This window comes from Stegodyphus dumicola, chromosome 2, assembly GCF_044657685.1.
Source record: "Stegodyphus dumicola isolate Sdum_Otavi_A_Nest chromosome 2, ASM4465768v1".
Lineage (NCBI taxonomy): Eukaryota > Metazoa > Arthropoda > Arachnida > Araneae > Eresidae > Stegodyphus > Stegodyphus dumicola.
This window is the reverse complement of record NC_140769.1, coordinates 272,070,197-272,082,095: the sequence shown is the minus strand read 5'-3', so window position 1 is coordinate 272,082,095 and position 11,899 is coordinate 272,070,197. Positions and strand designations below refer to the sequence as shown.

The window sequence follows — 11,899 nt, the reverse complement described above, 5'->3', positions numbered from 1 at the left end:
TGGAATTTCTTTTATGATCAATTTCATATTTTGTAAAACTTGAACGAATTTTTGAGTAACAAACTCAACGATTTAAAAGCGAGAAATGGCAACACTCTACGGGGGGGGGAAACTTTTTATCTCTCAGCGTGCAGAACTGTGTATTGGAAATTCTAAAGATAGGCTCATTTTAAAATTATTTTATGATATTGCTCTAGAACTGGATTTTATGTTTTAAATGCAAAGAATTATGATATTTAATAAATAAAGGTAACACACAAAACGTTAAATAAAAAACGCCCCCTTGGACTTAATTTAAAATCTAAACCCTTTCAGATATTTAAATTTTTTTTTTTAAATTTTAAATTTCAGTATAATCTTAGATATGTTTTCTTAGGTATGTTATATAAATCTTAGGTATGTTATATAATCTTAGGTTAGGTAATCTTAGTATAATCGGTCGTTTAACAGTAGAAATAGAAATGCAAAAGAATAAAACTGAATTATTTCTTTTTTCTCTTTTTACTTCCTTGTACAAAGTAAAAAGGAAGTATTGTAATCGCGAAAACTTTCAGGCATCATATTTCAACGAAAGTACCCATTTTGATTGCTATCGAATGCAATTTAACGATGTTTTTGCGTGACATCTGTACGTAAGGACAGAATAAAAGACTCTGCCCCCCCAAAAAAAAATCATAAAACTGATTTAAAAGGAATTCTGAAGATAATTTTTAAAATTAAATTTTATATGCTTCTCTTATATGTCTCTTATATGTTTGTAAATCGTGCATTTTTTGCTTTAAAAATGATAGAATGATGTTGTTCTTATCTTCCGGTTAATGTTTTTATGTAATCTTTAGTAAATCTGCCTGCGATATTTGTAGAGTTATCAACAATTTAAAAGTTGTTTAAGTGCGGGTATGCCTAATTATTTTTGCCATGGTGGCCATGTTTGTTTACATTTCAAACTTGGCAAAATAGCGGATTTGTTGCCAATCTAGAGAAACTTATCTTCGCAACAACAAAGATAACGCCTTATTTTATTATTGGGAATTAAATCATGCTTAATACAGTCTGGAATTTATTCGAGGAAATAAGTGTTTCAGATTTACTTCGAAATTTTTAATATAGATATTTTGAGTTTTTATGTATTTTTGCCTTGTCACGAAGTGAAAACTGAATTAATTGAATGAGAAATGCTGAATCGTCTGTGAAAAAAAAATTGTTTCGTTTATTTGCTTAATTTCTTTTATTCGCTTTAGATTTATTATAGTACTTGAATAGAACATGTGGCAACGATTAGATAATTCTTCAAATGATATAAATTTTGTACATTCTGAGTTATAATATGAACGAAGTGTAGCGCTGTTAAGTGAACGTCAGAGTATCGATATGAAAAACAAATACAGTGAATTTTAAAGAGTGCATTTATTCTAATGTGGTTTATGCGCTATCGACGAAGTAGATTTAATTCAATCGAAAAAGTTTAAATGAAATGCAAGAAAAAATACGTATAATTTAATATTCCTTACAAGGAAATCATGTCGTGTATACATCAAATTTGTTATGTAAGTATTCTTATATTATCTGAAAGTGTAGGATACGTAAGCTACAGAACAACTGAAAGTGTTAACTACAAAACAACTTCTAACACAAGTATTTTTAACAAGGTAGTTTTAATTGGAAAAATTACATTTACTAACATAATGTTTTAGTACAAGTTGTTAATAAATAATACTTACAAAAGATGCATTTTTACACTTAATGCCACATTTTGATATGGCTAACGTGCAAATACATAATGAAGTTCAAAATGACAGTAAAATTCGTTTGGTCAATCCAGCGATAACAGTAATATGGCACAGCTAAAATGGCAGAAGTCCGAGAGATTTTAAAGAATCGCAGTTGAAAACTGAGAGTATATACTGCAGTATTTATGTAATTCGACGCTGCGTTATTAAGCAAATAAACTACCCATCCACTACTTTTTTCAACTGCAGGTTTTGTTGATTTTCTTTTGCATTCAATAAAAATATTTTTATTTACATATCTGTAAACAGGTAATAAATAACTATAAAAGAATTATAATATAAATTTGGTTTTAAAAATTTCTGCTTTTAATAATCTGATCGTATTCTTTTATGCTTCTTTTAAAATTTTAAATAAGCAAATTGTAAAAAATGCCTATTGTCTTTTTTTATGGTTTCATTGCTTCTTCTATCTTTTTACATTATTGATAATTTTATTGTAGCATTTTACAGCTTTAACTCTTTTATATAGCTAAATTACACAGAATAGAAAAAAATTAAAAACTAATAATTTTTAAGAAGCATCAATTTAAATTTCGTTGGAAAAATTTCATTTTTCTCCCATAAGTTTCCATATATATATGAAAATTTACTAGAAGAAAATTTTTCTAACAAGTTTCTGAAATTATGTCTCAGTTATATGAGTTAGACTGTAGAGTTATATGAGTTAGACTTCTAAACTGTAGAGGATTTAAGAAGTAAATTTAAATGTAATATACAAATTTAAAAAGAAAAGCGATATTGATAGACTTTCTTTTTATTATTAAATTCCTACTCTCCTTATATCTTGCTCAAATTTTCAATCGTTAATAAAATTCTTTTTATTCCTCCACTCAAGTTCAAATACATTTTTTTAAAACTTGTAGTTGATGACGCTTCGATGTTAATACAGCTTTTTCATATTCAGTTAATACAGTCAATTCCTACTTATTTATTCGCGTTTATCGGAAATAAAGATATGCTATTTATATAAGACTTACAAATAATGACCGTTTATTAGGAATTCTTACGTGCTGTAAAAATTAATTTTATATCAACTTATAAATAATAGTACACGACTGTGAGAAATGGGATTCTAATATTTAACAAAAATAAATGGCAACAGTAAGACAGAGTTCTAAAGATTTTTAAAGTGTATGGAATTAAAGAATTGTAGTTTTATAGAGTTAGATGAAACGGATGTAATGTCCCATTAATGTAGCGAAAATTCTCGCCATATTTCTATGTTAACGTAATAATAATATACGTTTAAAATATAACCCTTCAAAATGTCTCTTGTTTATTAAAATAAATAAATAGCACTGTAGATTATGCAGTAATATAATCTAGGACGAAAACTCTTCGCAGTAGGTCAAGCATACGTCTCCTTGAGTCGTGTGAAATTATTAGATGGAATATTAATTGAAGAACTGGACTGCTCGAATCTCACTGGAAAGATTTCTTGCAGTAATGAAGCATAATTAGAGAGAGATATAATGAGAAATTATAGACCACCATCAACTTAGAGTAAATTAGAAACAAAAAATGTTAATAATGTTAATAAAAAGTAACCAAAATAAAATTTTTCTTTGTTGACCTACGTAGGAATTAATTATTTTTAATATTATTTGTTTAGATTAAAATTATGAAATAATGTAAGCAATATTTTGTTCTATATCACTTGACATTTAAAAGCTCTTACGAACTGCAAAATAAGGAACTTTGATACTATTCCGTTTTGTGGACCGTAAAAAATCGCCAAACTCTTTTTGATGCCAGTGCTGCCAAAAATAATTGTGGCAACCCTAACGTAAGAAATAAAGTATAATAGTAAATAACTATCTAAGATTATTGTTTTAATTTATATGAAAAGTTAAATTTCATATAATGCTTTTTTATTATTATAATTTGTATAAAAAAGGCTAAACATAACTGAAAGGAAGCATAAGAGTAAATAACTATTTTAGATCATTATTATAATTTATATATAAAAAGGCTAAGCATAACTGAATGGATTCCTGCATCGCTATTTCGTTACCGAGTTATCGATAAAGTATAATTTCATCTCGTTGGTTATTCAAACATAATTTTCTATAATAAATGATGCCTTTTCTTTGAAAAAATTCTATTGCAGACTTTTCCTCATGGGCAATTCCCAAATTGTTAAATCCATAGGATATCAAAAAAGGATTTAAAAACTGAACTACTATTTCAATAGCATCTTAAAAAATATAAAACTATCTAAACTTACGCAATTTTGAAATCAGCGCGTACGCTAGATTTGGCGCGCTGTTAAATGAGGACGTTTGCTAGATTTGGCGCTTTTGCGGATACATTTTCGCTGCAATTTTCTACGGTTCTCAAAACGGAATAATGCCAGAACTTTTTTTTATGAGTAAACATTCTTCAATATAAAAATTACACGGTTTAAAATGTTTTGGCTTGTGATAGGAAAATATATTAATTCTCGCAAATAATTAATGCCCTTTTGAAATAGGAAATTGGACAGCTATTTGGAAAAGCATGTAGAGTCGCATGGCTTGCTAAGATTTGCCAAACTTCGTTAATGAGAGTGTTACCTCAATTTTTGTATGTGTGTGGTTGTTTGACTGAAAATAAAGTAAAAAATATTTAACGCGTACAGCAGGAGATCACGATTTTCTTCTTCCTTCCGGCACCAAAACTTGGTCGATGCAATGAACAATTCCGTCTTTGGTGAGAACATCAGGTTCGATAACGTGGGCTGAATTTACCATGAGTCCATTCTTTTCTTTGTGAACCTTCACAGTCTGGTACTCTGTTCGAACATTATATTGCAGCTTGGTGTGGATGGAGCCTGTCGAGAACATGTTGTCCACTACATGATTCTGCACCATCTAAAACGAGACATATATAATTTAATAGAAAGAACAGCTTATTGGGGATCTAAGCGGAACACAATATGGAAAAGGGATCTAAATGTATATAAAGAATGGAATAACCCTTTCCGACACGCTACCTTTTAATATTGGAATTTCGCCCCTACACCCCGCCCCCAAAAAAATCTGAAAGTCTTCAGATTTCACATTGCGTCTAAAGGGGCGTTTTTTTTTAACGTTTTGTGTGTTACCTTTATTTATTAAATATCATATTCTTTGCACTTAAACCGTAAAATTCACTTCAACTGCAATGTCGCAAAATAATTTTTAAATGAGCCTATCTTTAAAATTTCCGATACAGAGTTCCACGCGCTGGAGATTAAAAGGTTTCCCCTTTCCCCGTAGAGTGTTGCTATTGCTCGCTTTTAAGTCGTTGAGTTTGTTAATCAAGAATTCGTCAAAGTTTAAAAAATATAAAATCGATAATAAAACAAATTTCAAATTTTGGGCTTTCAGATACCCATATTCGCAAATGGATTACGTCACTCAAAATTGGATGGCTGTAGGTATACAGTCAAGAGCCAAAACATTATGACCAGCCCTACATTTTCCGATGAACGCGCCTGGATGACGTGGAAGGCACGTGATCAGGTAGAAGTGGTATTTAACTGGTGCTGGAGAGTCTGAAGAATCATTCTTTCACTTACTTCTGTGTGTGATGGGAAAGGCTGCAGACCTAAGCGACTTTGATAGAAGGCAGATTGTAATGGCTCGAAGTCTCGGAACAAGTATTTCCGAAACTGCACGATTCGTGGGTTTTTCGCGATCTACAGTTGTTAGTACGTATGAAAAGTGGATGAATGACGGTGAAACCAGCAGTAGACGACATGGTGTTGGACATCCACACGCTATCAAAGAAAAAGGTTGTCGGAGACTGTCTCGCATGGTGAAGCAAAACCGGAGCCAGACAGTGGCTCAGCTGACAGCCGAATACAATGCAGGGCCAAGTAGAAAAGTATCGGAGCACACTGTTCAGCGGACACTGTTGGATATGTGGCTACGCAGCAAACGTCCCACTCGTGTGCCTTTACTGACCAAGCGTCATCGCCATCTGCGCCTGCGCTGGGCCCGGGAACATCGCGACTGGTCCATGGATCAGTGGGAGAGAGTTGCCTGGTCAGATGAATCATGGTTTGTCATTCATAACGCCGATGGCCGTGTCAGGATACGCCGTCTTTCAGGCGAACAGTTGCTCCCTCAATGCACAGTAGGTCATATACAGGCCGGTGGTGGCGGTATTATGCTCTGGGGGACGTTCTCTGAGACCCATGGTTGTGGGAGAGATGAATGCTACAGGGTATCTGAACATCATTGCGGACCAGTTGCACTCTTACATGGCCTCTGTTTTTCCAGCTGGAAATGGAATGTTCCAACAGGACAACGCCCAGTGTCACAAGGATACAAATGTGTTGGAGTGGTTCCAGGAACATGATGCTGATTTCCAGTTAATGTCCTGGCCGCGTAACTCACCGGATCTCAATCCGATAGAACACATTTGGGATGTCATGGGACGGCAACACAGAGGTCAAAGACCGCCAATTCGCAATATCTCGGATTTGCATGACCATCTATCCATGGCCATCTATCAAGGACTTGTGGCATCCATGCCAAGGCGGGTTGAAGCTGTGTTGCGCGCCAAAGGTGGCCCAACTAGTTATTGACAGATGGTCATAATGTTTTGGCTCTTGCGTGTAGTTCGACCGTTTCAACCGCAACCCTGGTTGGGATTCTGCCAAAACACGTAGACTCGTCCAAAAGGGGCGGTATTACTTGCTGCAACGTGAAAGGTCTTCTCTTCTCCGGAAAGAGCTATGCTCGAGGGAAAGAAAATCCCCACCCTTCCACCCTATTTTGAGAATAATTCGGTCCGAATGGCGCATGCGTGTTTGCGCTCATGGTCGCGGATGAGCTGGTCGAACTATACAATTGTTTTATCACAATGCGAGAAACATACATACATTTATGCAGATTCTTCAATATTTAATTTCTTCAAATATAATACAGGGCGAAAGCATTTGGTGGCAACGATTTGAAAAGTAATATAGGGTTCCAACGCAAAATCGCAAAACGAAAACAATAGTCCTTCAGCGACAAAGCCCCTTTGGACTAAAAATGGTAGACAGTCTAATCAGGCCTAGAGGAGTACATACAGCACTTACCGTTTTAATTCTGTGTGTATGAAGTGTTTCCTGAAGCGGGCATCGAAAAGAGTGCAGAAGTGAGCATTGCTCGGAAGCACGTAATAGATTTTGCCTACGATTAAAAACACACTACATTCTAAATACCGTAGCAGATTAAGCATTACCCAGGGTGTGCCACAGGGAGGCCTGCTACTCTATCCCCGTCCCCCCCAAAAGCTCTTCTTGGTAATATGATGATTACATGCATATAAATGAGAAAAAAAAATAACTTGAGTATATGATATTTACATTTCATATTTACACCTTTGTGTATTGTTTTTTCGTGGTGGTACCTTTCGATGAAAGTGACACCACATTTACAAATGCACAACCCAACATTGCATGTTTTGCACATGTACCGGGATCCATATCAAATACACTATCTGAAAGCAATTCGTGTAGCACTTTCAGTGCTTCAGAAATGGCCAGCCCTTTCGTAACCATTTGCAAAATAATTAAAAATCAGAAAAAATAAACTAATATTATATTAATAATAGAAATAATTAGAAAATAATAATTAGAAAAATTTAAACTATAAAATAAAATTGAATAAACCGTTTACAACTCAAAACTGTCAAAACGTAGCGCTAACAAAACTTCTTTGAACGAAAGCGAAAGAGAACTGCTCTAGTGAAAAACCAAACAGCTGACTAATAAAATTACCCCTGACCTTCAGAAAATCACTCCAACAATTTCTTAGTTGATAACGAAACCTGCCCTTCAACAGCAACAAACAAAAAAAAAGGGGGGACATGAAATACAGATGTGGACCCACCTTTCTATTGTGAAGACGTAGAGCTGCAGTGAAAAAAATACAGTTGTTGTTTTGGTCCTAGTCGCTTAGTGAGCCCCCTCTGGGCACACCTGATGTTCGTCGTTCGATTTTAGGCATTATTTCAAGGTCAAAATTTAAAACTACTATAGAATAAGAAGATTAGCATATAGCCAAGAAAAATAACATAGAAATTTATTATCAAACTATTCCTTTTATATACTTTCTTTCTTTTCACCATCGACGGAACAGCTGGCCCACTGGGTTAGGTGCTTTTCCTTTTATATACTAAAAAATATCTGGAAGATTTCTTTGAAAAATGTAGGTCTTTAAAAACTAAACATGGCTAAAATATATGGACTGTTTTGTGTTGTGCTGGCCATCTAGTATAAATAAAGAAGTTTCAGCGTAACTTATAGTAAACCATAAATCCTTTTCATTCATTTTTTCCTGTGAGTACAGAGGGAAATTTTTAGGTGTGCCCAGACCGGGCATACCGTGCCGCAAAGGGATAAAAAATGGAGTGATTCAGATCGTAGAAAGGACTACTTAGAAAACACTGAAGTCTGGATAAAAATGAAAACCAAAACCGATGAAGACCTCTGTCACATTCTTTTGGGTTATGGTAGATTCCCGGCTTACGTAAACAAATTTAAAATTCAAGAAAACGCTAACTGTTTACTATGCAGAAAGCTGGTAAATAACAAGCACTAGGTGGAAGAATGTTATTAGGTATTTTCTCCTGCCCTTCGTGGTGTGGTGGTCTGCACCCTGGGCGCGTATTCCAGAGGTCCCTGGTTCGATTAACGGCGAAGGCAGGACTCCTTCTTCTGTCATTTTTCCTTACTCCTGCTTCTCAAAAATTCCTAATGTCTCTACAAGTGGCGCCTGATTTAAAAGAGTGGTGGATGATGATTCTCCACACCCAGGATTTGGCGATTGGGTCCCCTAAAAACTCCAATCGCCCTTTAAAAGGGAGAGTATATAAGGTATATCTCCCGTCTTCTTAGCGTGCCTTTGTGGTGTGGTGGTCTGCACGTTGGGCGCGTATTCCAGAGGTCCGTGGTTCGATTCCCGGCGAAGGAATTGCTCATCTTTCCGACTTTCACAAAATGAAGCAAAATACATAGCAAAAGAAATTATGGAAAAATTAATAAAACCCCGTTCGCAATTGGAATAGAACAATAACAAAGAACAACCCAATATGGCTGCTGGAGACTTCGTTTATTCATATTGTGTTGTCCTATATATTTTTTCCTTCGTGGCCAGTCTAGAAAAGCCACAAGGCGAGCTTGGGCTTGCCAGGAAATTGGACCGGGCCATACCTACACACCTACATAATTTAGACGACAGTATTTTCAACTTTCACAACTGAAGACAGAAATATTAGTTGATGCAAGAAGCCAGCCATCTTAAACTCTAAAATTAAGCAAAATTTATAAACTTTTTATGTTATTTAACTCAAATATCTCGTAATTTTAGCTAGAATGCAAATTAATTAATTTGTCAACTCCTGCTAGAATTAATCTGTCGACTCTTGCTGTCCCATTTTTGTCAACTCCTGCTAGAATGCAAATTAATTAAGTATACGAACGCATTGAGTGTTCCTGAGTTTCAGAAACAGCTTTTGGTAGCCTTGCTGATCGTTCCTTCATGACGCATCCTTGCTGCTTGAACTGATGCATCGGCTTTAGTTTTGCCAAGCCGCATTTGCTTCAAGAGTATTTAGGACCGAGTGAAGACTAATTTATATATGTGCTAATTGTGTTTCACATTATAGTTTGACTTAAACGATTGTTCTGTTTACCAACAAACTGCAGAAATTAATTATGTTTCCGTTATACTTTTGAGGTTTATGTAACAGTGAGGTTGATGTGTTGATAAATACAAGGTGATCCAAAATAAACCGAACGAGATTTGTGAAAGCAGAAACCAAAAATCATTAGTGTATTCAACGTAGCAACAAGCAATAATATCAACGCATCAAGCAACAATAATATCAACACATCAAGCAACAATAACAACAAGCAGTCATACACACTGAACTTATCTGTCATCTACTTGTATAATAGTGACGTACAATTCATGTGTTTTTCATTTCCTTTCGGTTTAGTTTATCTTGAGTCAAACCTGTAGGTTTTATTTTTAATCTTAGCTTGTATTTGCGGATAAGATTCGTTTTTTGTCTTTTCGAGTAGTTTGGAAGTACAATAGTGTAGAACTGTTAAAGTTATGCCTCAAATTGGAGTAATTTCAGATGCATGTGCATTTTCAGGGAATTTGATATAGCCTATCTTCATTAAAAATGAAAATTCTATCAAATATTTTTGCTTCTTACTGAAGACAGAGTTTTACAAACTCTCTTGATAAACTTAGAGGTTATCTAAAAGTAATAGGCATCTAAAGTTGAATTTTACCGAGTTATAAAAAACTGAATAAAAAGTTTTATAAATCTCAGTTTGATTGAATGTACGCGTACACTTCTAAGCCATTCATTCTTGCTTTAAAAAGTTTTAAAGTTTAATTTAACACAAAAAATTAATAAACTTTAACCACTTATTGCATTTTTGAGATTCTAAGACGCCAGTTGATCATAAGACACTTCCCTTAATTTCAGTCAGTACCACACCTAAAATATTTGATTTCAATAAAATGCAATGAATAAATGAAATAAAAGAGATTGCTGAAATACGCATAGACATTTTGGCATTTTGAGTTGAAGACTTTAAAAGGCTGTTTCACATTTCAAATTATTGCCAACAAATATTATCGCCCTGTATTATATTTAAAGAAATTAAATAATGAAGAATCTGCATAAATGTATGTATGTTTCAAGCACTGTGATAAAACAATGGTACCTAGGGCCATCAAATTTTGAATAACGTAATCCTCCACCCGAATATGAGCACCTGAAGCCCAAATTTGCAATTAGGAATTTGTTTTCGTATTTATTTCGTATTTTGTAAAACTTGAAAGAATTTTTGATTAACAAACTTAACGATGTCAAAGCGATCAATGGCCACACTGTACAGAAAAATAAAAACATTTTTATCGTCAGCGTGCGAAACTGTGTATCGGAAATTCTAAATACATGCTCTTTTAAAATTATTTTGTGATATTGCTGTTGAATTGAATTTTATGCTTTAAGCGCGAAGAACATGATATTTAATAAATAAAGATAACACACAAAACGTGAACAAAAGCCCCTTTGGGCGTAATATAAAACCTGAAAACGTTCAGATTTTTTTATTCTCTTTTGTTATTATAATAAAATTATATTTTTAAATAATAATAGCGCCTATTTATTGGTAGATACGTTATTCGTAAATTCATTTGGAATCTAATTCCATCAGCTGTCGATAATTTTGTATGCCAACTTTCAAACGAAATTATTATTCATTTTCACCGCCTCATAAATACATGGACGTTTTAGCTATTGACTGTTGATAATACAATAATTTTTAAATGAATAAAGCAAGTCGAAGCAAATCTCTGAATGCAGCTTCCAAAGCGCACGAAAAAATTCGGGGAAATTGGGATTATTCCTTAGATGCTGTGGCAACATCAGCCAAATCGTTTGTTTTGACTCAGAAAACGAACGCATTCGGATGAAAACAGCTGAGCTGTTATGAATATTTTATCATAATTTAGATGGAAATAATAATTGATTTATTTACCTCCAGTTTGGAATACTCTTTGTATTTATACTTAAACTAAGCACAAACTTAGTGTTGGAATTCTTCAAGCTTTTTCAAAATTATGAGCCGGATTGTAGAAGATGGAATCAAAGAGATAACGTGAGTTTCCATTTTTGTGTTAAGAGATTTAAGTTCTTTGAAAGTTTTACTTTCAACAAATGTTGTCAAAATGCTATTCATTTTGCACGGAAACTGTGTCTTACAATCGAAGAAATACGATAATAGCTAGAAATAACATATTGAAGAAATGCATACTAATCAATGCTAAATCAACCTTTTTTTTCGGTTTTAATAAATAACATGATTTTGTTTCTGGTGAAAATTACTCTGCGCACAGAATAAATAAATCTTCCAGAAATAATTGCGCACAGAATAAATTAATCTTCCAGAAATAATTGCGCACAGAATAAATTAATCTTCCAGAAATATATTCAACAAAAGTAAATTCAATAAGACGAGCTGAACGAAGGATAAAGAACGAAGAACTTATACTTATTCCTAAACGCATTAAACCAGCATTTCTCTCTTTTTTTTTAAAGTTGGAACCACTTTTATAAATTAGAAT

At 33.9% G+C, this 11,899-nt stretch overlaps 2 protein-coding genes across 2 annotated transcripts in view; one reads left to right on the top strand and one right to left on the bottom strand.

Moving 5' to 3' along the window:
• The window catches only part of LOC118192998 (uncharacterized), a 263,491-nt gene that overhangs the window by 206,167 nt on the left and 45,425 nt on the right, over positions 1-11,899 (top strand). The gene's annotated exons all lie outside the window — the stretch shown is intronic.
• LOC118204658 (transforming growth factor-beta-induced protein ig-h3-like) overlaps positions 1,639-11,899 on the bottom strand; it is a 209,892-nt gene continuing 199,631 nt past the window's right edge. The window contains exon 12 of the mRNA XM_085812155.1: positions 1,639-4,642. Within this exon, the coding sequence (XP_085668281.1) occupies positions 4,418-4,642 (225 nt within the window). The 3' untranslated portion in view covers positions 1,639-4,417. The remainder of the gene's footprint in view (positions 4,643-11,899) is intronic.